This window comes from Canis lupus, chromosome 3 (genome assembly GCF_048164855.1).
Source record: "Canis lupus baileyi chromosome 3, mCanLup2.hap1, whole genome shotgun sequence".
In the NCBI taxonomy this organism is placed as follows: Eukaryota; Metazoa; Chordata; class Mammalia; order Carnivora; family Canidae; genus Canis; species Canis lupus.
The window spans coordinates 56,686,501-56,700,162 of NC_132840.1; the positions used below are offsets into that span (position 1 = coordinate 56,686,501).

A 13,662-nucleotide genomic window follows, 5' to 3' on the forward strand; every position below is an offset into this window, starting at 1 on the left:
ATGTGATGAGGCATTAGCCTGTGGACACTGGGCTGGGTAGCCCATCTCTGGTGAACTTGAACGAGTCTCCATTTCTTTTTCCCTTTTTAAGATGTTATTGATTTATTCACAAGAGACACACACAGAGAAGCAGAGACACAGGCAGAGGGAGAAGCAGGCTCCCTGAGGGGAACCCAATGAGGGACTCGATCCTGGGACCCCGGGGTCACGCCCTGAACTGAAGGCAGCCGCCCAACCGCTGAGCCACCCAAGCACCCCACATCTCCATTTCCATATCTGCAAAATGTAGATTCTCACTCATCTTGCCCACCCCACAGGGTTGTCCTGGGCATTGCTGAAGGAGGATATTTGTCAGCCTGTTAGAAACTGACATCATAAAGCCCATGGACGTGGGAGCCACAGCCACTCACCAATGAAGGTCCCTTCATGAATGTGCACTTCCTGCAGCTCCTGCCTGTCAGGACCCAAGCCCGTGTGCAGGCTGACCTCTGAGCTGTCATAGCTGTAGGAGCTGAACACCATGGTGCAGTTCTGCCAGTCGAAGGGGAAGTAGGTGACCTGGATGGAGGGGGGAGTCACCAGAGCTGCCAGAGAGCTGTTCACGGCTGGGGGCTTTGGGAGGTCAGTAGGCAGGTAACAGAGAAGTAGGGTCAGAGGAATTGGAAGGTTATTAGGGGAGCCCACGGGCAATGGAAACGGGGTCGCTGAGAAACACTGCATGTCAGTGACAGTGGACAGAGAAGATGAAATCATGCAAAATCAGGAGGGCGGGAGCGATGGGAGGCTTATGGGGTTTTTGCGGAGTCAGTGTTTCAGGAGAGGCAGGGTTCCCAGGGGGAGTCCCCGGGGCACCTGGATGCTGCAGCTGCTACGGTAGAGGCCTGGAGGCTGCCAGCGCACGGAGCCGTCTGAGGACACCACGACGTTCAAGTCCAGAGCAACGTCGAAATTGCCGTCGTTGCTGCGGGTGAGGAATGGGCTCGGCCTGGACCCGGACCCTCCCCCTGGAGACCCCGCCCACTCCCTCAGTCTCGCGGAGGACCCTACTTGTTCAGGAGCACCACGTCTGGAAGCCACACGGATCCAGCCGTTATGCGGAGTGAATCGATACCCTCGTACTCTGCAGGGTCCCAGCTCAGCCTGTAGTCAGTCCACTCCTGTGGAAGCAGAGGCTGAGGGGCTGTCCAGGATTGAGCCTGGAAGGGGACGTGGGATGTCCAGAGGGAGCTGGGGAGGGAGTACAAAAGAGGGGAGCCGGCAGGCTTGGGCTGTGGTTCTGGAAGTCGGAGTTCTGATTACGGCTGCACGTTTACTCGTTGGGATCCCATCAGCTAATTTCCCCTTCCCTCGAGCTGGGCCCCAAATTTTGGGTCTAAAAACGAGGAGGGTGCACTAGTTAGCCACGAAAACGGTGTTTTTCAAACTGCAGTTCGTGACCCTTTAGTGGGTCAAATTAGTGGCCCCCCAAAAGTGTTAAAGTAGAATAAGAAAAGCATGGGATGCAACTCTCATAGTAAAGATAGGTATTGTTTCCTGAAGTTTCTGTCTCTCTTATATTTTCCGAGGTCCTGGTGCAAGAAAATACTCTTACTGAGGCGGACATTGGAGGAAATTGTAAAGGCAGCGGGACGCCCTTTCCCACCCCGCGGGGGTCTGCATACCAGGTCTAAGTACACCTTTGTGCTCATCTCCTCATCCTTCTCGTTCTAGAAGGGAAAAGTTTAAAAAGAGTAGAGGGGATGTGACTAGAAAGAAATGAAGGGGCTCCGCGGGTCAAGCTCTCACTGGAAATCCCTCTTTTTCTGAGTCCCCCTTTCTTGGCTACAAGCCCCGCCTCCTGGATGCTGCATGGTGTAAGCCCCACCTCTATCTCAGAAACTTCCGGCGGTCTACACCGCCAGCCAATCCAACTACCAGGCCGCCCCCCGGGCCCCACCCACAGCCCGTAAATCACCCAACCCTGCATCTCCGCCCGCCGTTATTTCCCGACCCGATGCGGCCGCAAGCTCCGCCCCAGCCTGCGACCCCGACCCGGGACCCGCCCCCCAGCCAGTCCAGGGCGGCAGCCCCGGTTCCACCCGCAGCCGGTCCAGAAGCCACGCCCACGGCTCGTCCATTGGTCCGACGTCCACCCAATGGGGTCTGCCAACTGCCCGTCCATCTCCCGGCCTGGCTCCGCCCCAGACCCAGCCACGCCCCCGCCACGCCCCCCGCCGGTCCTAGGGCCCGAGCTCAACCCCCGCGCGCGCCCTCACCAGGCTGATGAGTTGCGCCAGGCTGAGGCCGACACTGACCCCCACGCTATCCCCCACCTCCCGCGCCGGCCGCACCGAGCTGTCGTAGCCCAAGAAAAGCTTCTCGCGGAGCCGGCCCTCCACCTCCGTGCCGCGGGCGCCTGGAGGAGAAGAGCAACCAGTAAAGCCACCGTAACCGGCCACGACCCCTGCCCGTCACTGCCCCCCCGCCGCCCGCCCCGAGAGGCTCAGACGTACCCGGGGCGAGTGGCACCCCCAACGCCCCCAGCAGCAGCAGCAGCGCCCCTGCGGTCATAGCTCGGCCGGTTGGTTGCTCAGTGAGTTCGCTCGATTCACCAACGCGGGGGGGGGGGGGGAAGTGACGAGGCGCCCAGGAATGTGCACCTGTTGTTGGGGGGCAGCCGCCAGCCCATCCTCCCCGCCCCACCCCTAGGACTTGGTCCCGCCCCAAGCAACTGCCAATGCCCGCCACCCATAGATGACAGACAACATTTGAGTTGTATAAATCATCTTTAATGGAGAGAGCATGGAGTGGAGACCCCATCGTCCCCTGGGAGCGAAGCCAGGAGAGGGGGTGGGGCCTAAGGGGTCTGTGTGGGTGAGGGGAGTAGGCACCCCTCTTGCAACAAGCCAGAAATAGAAAGAGCCTGAGGAAAAGTGACTTGCCTCGGAGCCTGAGCCCTTCCCTTTATGGTCTCCTGTCTACCCTGCCCAGGTCTCGAAGCCACTCAGTCTCCCTCCTAGTTGACTGGTGGGTTCCTGATCTTTTTCAGGCCTGCCCCTAGCTCTCCATGCTGTTCAGAAAAATCTAGTCAGGCCCCTTTTGGGTACCTAAAACTTAGCTCAGGTTATAGCTGTAAGGTAAAGCAAATTCTATTCAGTTAGAAGCTCTGGGGATATATGAGGTCTGGAGCCCAAGAGGGGGCTCCTCACCCTCCTTGGCCTGACTTCTACAGGAGAGGGGTTAAACTTATTGCTGAACTGGGGTCTCTGCACGGGGGGGGGTGTCAAGGCTGTGCCCTGTTTGTTCTTTTCATTTGAGATCCATTACCTTAAAGACCTCAGCTTTAGAAGGGACCCAGAAGGTATTCCTGTGGAGGTAGCTAAGTGTCCATGTCCCTACAACCCCGGCACAGCCAAAACATGCCGTGGTTTGGGCCCCTTGGCCATCCCAGCTTCTCTACTATGAGCCAAGGATTTCTTCCCGGACTCCTCTGCCCTCCTTCAGACTCCGTTTCCCTGGCAGGACCCCAGCTGAGCTGGAGGAGCTAGAAATTACGTGTAAAAATAAGGTTAGCATTCTATAGGAAGACTCGAGTTTTTAGAAAATCTAGGAAAAACAAGAGGTGTTTCTTGATTCATCAACAAAGCTCCCCATGAATCAGAACTAGGTTCTTTCCAGAGCTCATCTTTCACAGGTATTACTAGAGAAGGTAGGAGGGTGGGTCTGGAGCTCACTCTATATGGGCATTTTTTTAAAGATTTATTTTTATTTATTTATGATAGACATAGAGAGAGAGAGAGAGGGGGGCAGAGGGAGAAGCAGGCTCCATGCCAGGAGCCCGACGTGGGACTCGATCCCAGGACTCCAGGATCGCGCCCTGGGCCAAAGGCAGGCGCAAAACCGCTGAGCCACCCAGGGATCTCCTCTATATGGGCATTGATATGGCTATAGAAGCCCAGGTTCCATCCTGGAGGGAAGGGCTGAGAGTCGGGGTCTATGTCCTAGAGCTGATTCAGAAGGAAGTATGGCTCTGTATGTGTCTAGAACACTGTGCTCTAGAATTGGGGGTCTTTGGGATAAGAAAGTTAAAACTGTGGTGATCTGAGACTGGTCCTAGTTCAGGCCAAGGCCAGCAGCTGGACAGGGCTCAAATCCAGCCTCTCTCTACTTGGAAACCGGGGGTCCAGCTGGGTCAAGGACAGAAGCCTGATGGATCCAGAGCAGAGCCTGGCAGCATGCCAGCATGCCAGCACAGAGCCTTAGTGCAAAAAGGGCCCTGGCTAGGATGCCTGGTGTTCCAGAATCTCTCCAGAACAAGGCAGAAGGTGGAGTGGGGCAAAAAGGAAATTAATCCTGAGCTCCTGTAGGGCTATAAATCTATGGCTCAGTGGCAATGAAAAGGGCATAGTGCTCCCGGGATGCGCTGAGCCCAGGGTGGGGAGTGTTTGTGTCCTGGTTCTTTCTGTCAGTTTGGGAACCCCCCAGCGCCTTCTCAGGAAAAGGCTTTTGGGGGTGGGGCTGTGAGTGTGGAAGGAAAGAAGTGATTGGCCAGGACCATTTTCAGACATCCCCCTCTCTGAAATCCCAGGAGCTGAAGCCTGGAAGAGGCGAGGAGTCACAGCCAGCCCCTTGGCTCCTGCAGGATAGAACATCTGCTGGGGCCTGGCTGCTCAGGGCATGGGTGGTGGTGGCAGGGCTGGGAGCAGGGCTGGGAGACAGGCTGTGGTGGTGGCTAGCTCAGTGCAAGTGCAGGGAGCCTCCAGTCCACAGACTACATTTTAGGGGGCAGGGGGACTGGGAGGTGAGGTCTCAGGGACACTGTGGAGAGAAGGCTCCCGGTACATGGCCACTGTAAAGGGAAGAGAGAGGAGCAGGAAGGAGAATTAGGCACAGAGAGATCGAGAAGGAATCAGAGGCTCAGAAAGGGAGCCCTTCTCCTCCCCCCATCCTCTGCGAACCTCAACCCACAGGAGGAGGGCTCCCCAAACCCTCAAAGGCCAAAGTCTTCTTAGCTTGACTTGTCATAACAGGTATTCCCCCCCCCACCATAAGGCAAGCAATATACCAAGGTTGTGACAAGGTATGAACATATACAGCAGCGTGAACATACACACAAGCTTCGCGCTTGTGAACCAGGAAAGGATCAACAGGTGTCCTCTGTTAACGCCTGTGGCCTCTGACTTGTGTGTCTGCTCAATGACCACATCTAGGTCAGCACCCTCCCATGTGGCCCACCTTCTCTGGAGTCCATACTCACCCTCCAGGAGCTTGGGCACGAAGTGGGCGGCGGCCTTGGTCTTCTTGACTCGATTTCCCTTCATGACTCGGCCCTCCTTGTCCAGGCCCAGGTACCAGGCCCGGCCAGAGCGGCGCTGGCGATAGAGAGCAGAGGCGTACAGGACATAGTAATTCTCAAAGACGCATTCCTTAAAGCGACACTCAGCTGTGAAATGTGGCTGGGGAGACAAAGACCCAGAGAGGCACACACAGAGAGACAAAAAGACACATCACTGGACAGAAGGGAGCCCTGGGAAGAATGAGCCAGGACAGAATCCATACATTTTGGGCTGGGAGGGCCCACTTCTCACGCCACGCAGAAACTAGGAGAAAGGGAGCATGGGGGAGAGTGTGGTCACCCCCCCCTACCCCATGGAGGGTTAGAAACCAGATCAGGGTGGTGGTGGTGGAGCAAACCCCAGGCCACTCAGCTTCATCGTCTCACCGAGCTATAGAGAAGCCCCTCTGCATTCATGGCCATGTAGTGACCCAGCTTGGCACTCTGGATGGTGACCACACGGAGCCCCACGGGGATCAAGTTGAAGTGGGCTGGGGGTGGAGAGAGGCGGCGTCAAGCCCTGGGGCCTCAGACCCCCAGCCTGGCTCCCCACAGCCCAGTTCTAAGGCTTCCCTTAGGGGGCAAAGAGCCAGAGAAAACAGCACCTGAAGAGGGAACAGGACGGCCCCTTCCTAGCCCCACTCTGTGTCCCTTCCCACCCAGCAGCAGGGTTCCCCTCTCACTAAAGGAGCTGGTGTCCTCTGGGGTGCCCTGGATGCTTCCGTCAGGATTTGCCTGGAGGTAGAAGCCCTGGCGGCAGAACAGTTTGGTGACAATGCCTTTGAGCTGAGGCTCTGGAGAGAGAGAGAGAGAGAGAGATTCATCTTTGAATATGACATCTCTGTTACCCAGAAACATTCCTACACTTGGCGGGATCAGAGGAAGGAAAGAAGGGAGAATGGGAGGGGAAGCCAAGGGTCCCAGGCCCCCAGCTCTCTGACTCTCTAAGCAGGCTCTCCTCCACCTCTCTCTGCCTCCGGAGGAAGCCCGGGTGTGGGTCCTTGCCGCTTCCTCTAACCCTCAGCTTTCAGTTTAATTTATTGAAATTTATTTAAATGGCTTAATTCCTACTCCACAGCTCCACCAGAAGTGGGGGAGGGGAAAGGAGGGGAGAGGAAGGGGAGAGAGCCACCGGGAAGCAGAGGATGGAGGGAAGTGGGCAGGACCGGAGAAGGGACAGGGGGCTAGTGACTGGGGCGGAGGGGCGGGGGGCGCCCCCTCAGAAGTGGGGATGGGAGCGGGCCCGACGCTGACTCAGCACCTGCTGCTGCGGCTGCCGCTCGCTTGGCGCGGGCCTTGCCTTGGCCCAGTGCCGGCCTGTCTGACACTGACCCATCTGTCTGTCTGTCTGTCAGTCTGCGGGCTCGCGGGGGCCCGGCCCTCCGCGAGGCTCGGCCCCTCCCCTGCAGCCAGGTAACCCGCCGGAGATGGGGGACGCTCCGCTGCACTGAGGGGTAATGGGGCCGGGGAGCTAGTGAGGCGGGCGGAGTCACGTGGGGGCCGGGGCCCGCTCCGAAGGTGGGCTGCGGACCGTACCACCTCGGAGGGCCTGCGGCGGGGTGAGGAGGGCACGAGGGGGCTACCCCTCGGGGAGCCGGCCGCGGGCGGGAGCCGGGCCAGAGGGACTCCCGCCGCCCGTGCCTGGACGGGGACCACGCGCCAACCCTCACAACTCTCCTCCCCTGCCGCTGGCTCCCGGCCGACTTCCTCGTACCCCCTCGCAGGTGGTACGACCCCCCAGTCTCCGAGCGGGTCTCTCGGCCCGTGCTGGGTCTGAGTTCCTCGCGGCGGAGGGTCCCCCGAGCGTGTGCGAGCGGGTTTCGGAGTCGCCGGGAGAGGGTGGGTTCTGGGGGTATGGCCGGCTCCCCTCTTAGAGCGCAGGTCACCGAGGAGGGCGCTCGGAGGGGCGGGCTGGCGAGGTGGCTGCAAGGACACCCGGGGGAGAGCTGGGGAGATTGGCGCCCAGCCAGGCGGGCACGGCCAGCAGGAACGGAGCCAAGGCGTGGAGGAGCGGGAGAACCGGGGCGGGGGCGGGGCTGCCGGAGCTGCAGAAACCCTCGGGGTGACCCAGGCGTCCGGAACCCCCAGGCCCCTCCGCTCGGCTTTGAAAGAATCGCGAGAGCCGGCACGTAGGCAGCGGACGGTGGGGGTGGGGACTCCTGCGTCGGATGGGGGGGGCGACCCGGGGCCGCGAGGCTCGGGAGCCCGGACCTAGCCCCTCAAAGCTTTCCCCTTGTCTTCGACAGCAAGGAGACTCGGGGTTATGGGCAAAAGAGAAGGGAAACTGAGGCACGGTGTGGCAGATACTGTGTGGTCCCGGCCCACCCTCCTTGACTTTCGGGGACCACCCCCTCAGTCGGGCCCCATCCTTCGGAGTCCCTGGCCTCAACCTCCCAGGCGGAGAGACCCCAGGCCCGGGGACCCCGCTCCAGACACTCACCAGGGCCGCGGTCCGGCCGCGCGGGCCGCCCCCCGCACAGTCGCACCTTGGACAGCAGGATGAGGAGCTGCTTCTGGCAAAGGGACTTGGTGCCGCGGGGACACACGCGCCGCTGCGCCGACACCGGCCGGCTGCCCCCCGGCTCGCGGACCTCCCGCTTCTGCCGGATCAGGCTACTGGCCAGAGCCGCCATGGCGCCCCGGGAGGAGAAACCCCCAAACTGGCAGGCGCCCGGAGCGCGCTGGGCTCCTCAAAGAGAAGCCCGCTCACCAGGGCATGCTCTTGACGCTGAGGTCCCAACTCACCGCCTCACCCACAGGACCCGAGGATAAGCCCCAGGCCTCCCCACCCTCCAGCTGCTGGCTCCCACCCTTGGGCCCCGTTCTAGCTCCACTCTACCCAGCAGCCTGTAAATCTCTGTCGACCCCACCCTCGACTTTTGGCCCCTACCGAAAACTACTCCCTCTCCTGTTCTTTCCTTACCCGTCCCCAGATCCCTTAGGCCAACGTGAAGACCCTCAAAATTCCCAAGATGTGGTTCCACTACCCCCAGCCATCTTTCCACCCTATTTTGGGGACCTGCACTGCCAAAATCCACTTCTATAATCTAAAGGGTTCAAGTCCTTAGCTTTGAATATATTAGCTCAACCCCATCCCTACTGGGGCACTGTCAGTGTGAGGGAGGGACCCAACCTTCGTGCCTTTGCCACCCTCTAAATGGAAAGGATCCTCCACTTTTTTTCCAGTTAAGTCCCCCAAAACTATGTCTGGGAAAACCCAGGCTGTCCCCGTTCAGCGACTAGGGGTTCCTGGGCCCTGTCTCTGGACAATACCTTGTTTTCACCAAGTCACCCCCATTTCTAGTGGCACATGGTACAGCTGCTGATCCCCTTTCCTCACCTTGTTACCCTCCACTCCTTTTGAAATCACCTCCAAATCCACCCTTCCCAGTGGATACACCAAGTGGTTGTCTGGAGGGCCTCTGTCACCTCGAAATAGGGAGCATCCGTTTTTTTTTTTTTTTTTTTCTGATTGCCCCTTAATTTCCTCGGGGACAGCTGGTGCTGTTTAGATCCCACGCCCCCTCCCAGAGGAGTGCACCCACGTTATTACCAGTTCCCGAATGTGAACAGGCCCCCTACGAGTCAGAGTGCATCAGAGCTTTCTGCGACAGGGCTTCTCATCTTCCCCGGGACAGCCTAGAGCACCCCCTCTTCCTTCCCCGACGCCCCTCGACCTGTCCTGTCTCGTTGATCCGGCGACGGGTGGCGCTGGCTTCTGTTCCAGGCTCCTCCCTCCCTGTCCCTCGCCAGCCGAGCTTCCCCCAACGCCGGGCTAGGCGCCCCGGACCCCCAGGAAGGAGGAAGGATGTCTCCGCAGAGCGCCCGGGTCCGGCGAAGTCAGAGCACTGGGCCGGGCGGCTGGACCAAGCGGCGGCAGCGGCAGCGGCAGCGAGAAGCTGAGGCGGCGGCGGCGACAGCAGCTCTCCCTCCTCCGAGAGCCGGCCTGGGGGCGGGGCAGGGGGCGGAGACGCCGGGAAAAGGGGAGTGCAGCCGGGCGGGCGGAACCCCAGGGTTCCTCGGAGGCCAGGAGTGGGGACGGTCTCGGAGGCGGGCGGAGCCGAGGCAAGGCCGCCCGTCTTGGGGGTTCAGAGGAGGAGACAAGGAGGTGACTCCACTGAACGGAGCCCTAGATGGGAGGGGAGGTTGGGCTTCGGATAGATGGAATGGCGGACGCTGGGAGAATGGAGAGAGGGTCCCTCCTGCCCGGCTTGGGAGGGCAGAAACGAATGAGGGAAACGGGGTAATAACGGAGTAGGCGAGGGTGGTGGTGAGAGCCAGCCCTGGGCGCAATCCGGCCCTCAATCTCTCCGATTTTGCGTGAGCCAAATTGATCAGTCCCGGGTCTCCACACCTTCCTTTTGCGTCTTGTCAGCAAATATACACCCCCCCCCCACCCCTTCCCAATTGACTCCTAAGAGAAAAGACCAGAAAAACTGGGGAAGATGGTTGCCAGAGGATGCGCCGGGCTGGGAGGTGTGCTGGCAGCAGATCTGAGTAGAGATGCCAGAAATGGGACGACCTAGGCCAGGAACGGGGCAGGAGGATGGGGAGAAGCCCCGAGGAGGCCTTCCAGGCTGTGCTCTTCGGGCCCAAGGCACTCAGCGCGTGACCTCGGCGAGGGGCTAGCAGCCCCCACCACATCCCGCTGGCCAACAGAAGCACTTGTCCACGCGGGTAGGAGCAGCGTCTTTAATGGGCCCCGCCTCCCACGCCGGCCAAGCCGCCCCCCTTGCGTGCAGCCTTAGCCTCCTCCACCGCGGCGCGCAGGGCCCCGGCAGGGTCCCCGCGGAGCCGGGCCAACGCCCCGAGCAGCGCGGCAGCGCCGTCCCCCGCGCGGAGCTTTCGGCCGCTCAGAAAATAGTGGGGCAGTGTCCCGGCCTCGAGCACACGGCCCAGTTCATCCAGCAGCCCGAGGCAGCAGGCGCCCGCGTTCTCGGGCCGCGCGAGATAGAGCGCGGGCAGCCGCTCGCACGCCCAGTAGAGCAGCGTCCGCAGGAGGTAGGGCGCCGCGGCCCGGGTCCCGGCCACCAGCGGGCGCAGCAGCGCCTGGGCCGCCGCGTGCGCCTGCAGCAGCGGAGCGGGGATGCGCGCCTTGAGCGCCAGCTCCTGGCGGGCGAAGCAGAGCTGCCAGCCGCAGGCGCCCGGCGGCTCGGTGTGGCCGCCTGGCACCAGGTAGAAGGATGCCGACTCGGAGGCCAGCGGCCCGGCCCACGAATGGCTCCGGGCTCCCTCGGGCCAGCCGGCCACGGACACTACGGGAATTAGGTCGAAGAGCAGGAGGTGGCGCGGGGGCCCCGGCGTCGCCAGGAGGACGGTGGTGAACCCCGCGTGGCGCGCTGCGTGGACCAGACGTGGGGCCCCCGGGACCGGGAACAGGGACTCTGCGACCGCGGCCAGTGAAGCGAAGAACCACGCAGCCACCTGGGCGGGGCAGAGTGTGGGCCACGCCTCCCAACGCTCCGAGGGCCAGGGGATGGGGCTGACGACCGCTGCTTTCCTGAGGTCACCATTCAGGGTTTTCAGTGGGGTGGAAAGCTCCAGATCGATTACGTCTTGTCCCTCTGGTCCAGATGATTGATCCAAAGACACGGTTGGCTCAGGCTCAGTGCCATCGTGCGGCTGGTCTACCGGGCTTTGCCGGTCCTTGGGACTTTCTTCGCTTTGGGTTCGGTGGACTGAATCACGTCCTCCTGGGGCTGGGGGTCCCAGGCAGTCCTGCCAAGCCTCGCGGACTGAGGTTCCCCGTATCTGCTCTGGGAGGCGTAGCCGCGCGAAACAGGACTCCGCGTCCAGTTGCAGCTCCTGCCCAGTGCCGTCTAGCGAAAACACGGGCACTAGTAGTGTAAAGCCGGCATCGTAATGAGGCCCCCGGATGTAGGGGCCTAGGGGTGCAAGTCCCAGATCCAGGGAGCCCTCGCGAATCCCACCACGAAGCAGCAAGAGCTCTGCTTGGGGAGGAAAGCGCGGGTCCCGACGGTGTACGAGACCTACAGGATAAGACGGGTTCGGGAAGGCGTGACTCAAAGCCCGGGCGGGGTGGGGAGGGGCTGAAAGCTGCGAGCTCCCGAAGGCAGGGAGAGTTACTCACCGAGCAAAGAGAAGACAAAGTCCTTGGCCCGGAGGAGGTCTGGCCCCGGCTTGGGCGCGTCACTCCAGCTCTCCTGCACACCCAGCTCCTGGATCAGCTGGGTGAGTTCCTGCAGCTGCGCCCCGGAGCAGAAGTCTATGTCCGTGAGCGGCCGGGCTGGGGCTGGGGGTGGCGGCCCCCACCAGGGCGCACTGCCCCAGACCGCGGAAGCCATGTGATTCAATCGTTTGGGGGCTAGGGGAACCACGGACGGGGCGGGGTGGGGGGGAGAGACGTTTAGACGGCCGTTCCTCTGCTGCTAAAAGATAGCCGGCGTTCCTCTCTTCCCGAGGCCGCGAGTGCGCCCCAGGCACAGTTCGTCAGTGGGTCTGCAGCTGAAGGGCTGTGAATAGAGTCTTGAAAACGAACAAATAAATGCTTCCTCCGTCGTCGCCTTTTACTCAAATGCTGGTCCCCGCCTCCAAGGAGCGGCTCACCTGACTCAGCAGGTGTAGCTGTTGGGCCCTTCCTACGGGACGTGAGAGCCAGTCTCCGCCGCCGCCCCTCGTCTCCCTTCCCTTACCTCTTCGGAAGAGGCTTGTGGTCTGCGGCTGCCCTCTTCGGGATAGCTGCAAGGGCTGGGAAGGGAACGGACCGAAGGATTCAACAGGTAACTTCTTCCTGTAGCCCCAAGGCCACGCCCCCAAGTTGCGGTCACGCCCCTTTCTGGCTCCCGGGGGTGGTTCCGGACCCGCCCCGCCTCCCGCCGGAGCCCGGGCCCTCTCCGCCCCGCTGAGATCTCGCGCTGTCCTGGGGGTTGTAGTTTGTCTTCCGAGCTGCCGGGGCTTTCAGGCCACGCCCCCGCCTCCTTTCCTGTTCCGCTGAAGTAGTGCCTGATGGAAGTTGTAGTTTCTAGGGAGATCGCCTGTTCTCTGGCTTTCATGCCCAGGTCTGCCCCGCGCAGACATTCCGTGGGGTTGGAACAAGATGGATCTGAATAGCAACTAATAATGGGAGACATGATTAGGGGCCTCCGCATCTCGTGTGAGTAGAAGAGCCCAGGTCATTTAGATCTAGGAGAGGGTTCGGCCATGCCATCATTAACTTCATTTTAGAGGTGACACTGCAGCCTGCAAAGGTTGCACATGGTACAGCCGAGACAGAGAGGCATTGGAAAGGGGCTCCCAGCTAGGCGGGGAGGCATCTCTTTGGAGTCCGTGTCAGGCACCGTCTAGTAGGTGGTGACCCAAGAATAAACCTCTGCCTCAGGGAAGGGGCATACATCTTGGTGATGCCCATGTCAGACACACGAGCGCTGGCAGGGACACACTTTGGGATCTGCCAGCTCATGCATGGACACAGAAGAGTTATCAGGACTGAAAATCAGGTCCAGGTGAAAGGAACATGATTAGGAGAAGGACATTGCTTTCAGTGATCACTGCTGTCTGGGACACAGCTTTAGTTCGGGATGAGACTAGGAGCCAGACTGAGAAGATGGAACCAAAGGAAACCAGGGAGGCTCACAGATCAGACCCATCCACTGCTAGACCAGGATGTCTCACAATCCCTTCCCACACCCCTTCCCTACTTCCGAAGTGAGACAGACCTAAGTCCATGGCAAAGGACTGCGAAGGAGGGGACTCCCAAAATCCAGAGCTCAATTTGGGAAGCCCTGATCTCAGGGGTTTCTAGTCACTGTCGAAGAAAGCTATTTTCCCTCAGCAACTTCCAGCCCCAAAACACAGCCCGGAACTGAGGAGGCAGGTTTCCATATACCTGGTTGTGACACAAGAGACCAGATGGGGAGAACTGAAGGTTGGGCGCATTCTCACAGTCTGGGGCATCCCTGCATCTTCCCTCCTCCCCAGAGGGTGGTCCCTCACGCACACACACCCTGGGTTCTGTGGGAGTTTTGAAGGTGCTGGGTTTGAGTGACAAGGAAAAGGAAAGTTTCTCTAAACTCTAAAGCGTTGCTGTCCAATAGGATTTTCTGCGATGGTGGAAGTGTTCTTAATGTGTGCCGTCCAATATGGTAGCCACACATGGCTATTGAAGACTTCACATGTAGATAATGAGACTGAGGAACAGAATTTTATTTTATTTTTTTTTTTTAAAGATTTTATTTATTTATTCATGATAGTCACACAGAGGGAGACAGAGAGGCAGAGACACAGGCAGAGGGAGAAGCAGGCTCCATGCATCGGGAGCCCGACGTGGGATTCGATCCCGGGTCTCCAGGATCACGCCCCGGGCCAAAGGCAGGGGCCAAACCGCTGCG

At 60.2% G+C, this 13,662-nt stretch overlaps 3 protein-coding genes and 1 long non-coding RNA gene across 8 annotated transcripts in view; 1 reads left to right on the forward strand and 3 right to left on the reverse strand.

Annotated features, from left to right (window-relative positions):
* CHRNB1 (cholinergic receptor nicotinic beta 1 subunit) overlaps window positions 1-2,627 on the reverse strand; it is a 9,610-nt gene extending 6,983 nt beyond the window's left edge. The window contains exons 1-6 of one of the 3 annotated variants that reach the window (XM_072821340.1): window positions 2,493-2,626; window positions 2,256-2,395; window positions 1,662-1,706; window positions 1,048-1,157; window positions 853-961; window positions 411-558 (exon numbers count right to left, since the gene is read on the reverse strand). In XM_072821340.1, the coding sequence (XP_072677441.1) occupies window positions 411-558; window positions 853-961; window positions 1,048-1,157; window positions 1,662-1,706; window positions 2,256-2,395; window positions 2,493-2,550 (610 nt within the window). In that variant the 5' untranslated portion in view covers window positions 2,551-2,626. Of the gene's footprint in view, window positions 1-410; window positions 559-852; window positions 962-1,047; window positions 1,158-1,661; window positions 1,707-2,255; window positions 2,396-2,492 lie in introns of all 3 variants that reach the window. The other 2 variants (XM_072821339.1, XM_072821338.1) reach the window with 2 other exon arrangements.
* LOC140630698 (uncharacterized) lies at window positions 381-4,236 on the forward strand. The gene is made up of 3 exons (XR_012028427.1): window positions 381-549; window positions 809-967; window positions 1,566-4,236. It is a non-coding gene; the product is annotated as an uncharacterized lncRNA (long non-coding RNA).
* On the reverse strand, window positions 2,747-9,685 carry FGF11 (fibroblast growth factor 11). 2 transcript variants are annotated; one of them, XM_072821348.1, is made up of 5 exons: window positions 7,755-9,685; window positions 5,998-6,108; window positions 5,702-5,805; window positions 5,237-5,351; window positions 2,747-4,828 (listed from the first exon to the last, which is right to left on the reverse strand). In XM_072821348.1, the coding sequence occupies exons 1-5, from the start codon at window positions 7,945-7,947 to the stop codon at window positions 4,758-4,760; spliced, it is 594 nt and encodes a 197-aa protein (XP_072677449.1). In that variant the 5' UTR covers window positions 7,948-9,685; the 3' UTR covers window positions 2,747-4,757. The 2 variants fall into 2 exon arrangements, with proteins under 2 accessions (XP_072677449.1, XP_072677448.1); XM_072821347.1 differs by having other exon boundaries at window positions 5,237-5,435; window positions 7,755-9,680.
* Window positions 9,686-9,992: 307 nt separating this feature from the next.
* TMEM102 (transmembrane protein 102) lies at window positions 9,993-12,343 on the reverse strand. Of its 2 annotated transcripts, none has more exons than XM_072821342.1 (2): window positions 11,406-12,343; window positions 9,993-11,133 (listed from the first exon to the last, which is right to left on the reverse strand). In XM_072821342.1, exons 1-2 carry the CDS (start codon window positions 11,617-11,619, stop codon window positions 10,007-10,009), a joined length of 1,341 nt encoding a protein of 446 aa, XP_072677443.1. In that variant the 5' UTR covers window positions 11,620-12,343; the 3' UTR covers window positions 9,993-10,006. The 2 variants fall into 2 exon arrangements, with proteins under 2 accessions (XP_072677443.1, XP_072677442.1); XM_072821341.1 differs by having other exon boundaries at window positions 9,993-11,304; window positions 11,406-12,240.
* Window positions 12,344-13,662: the final 1,319 nt, after the last annotated feature.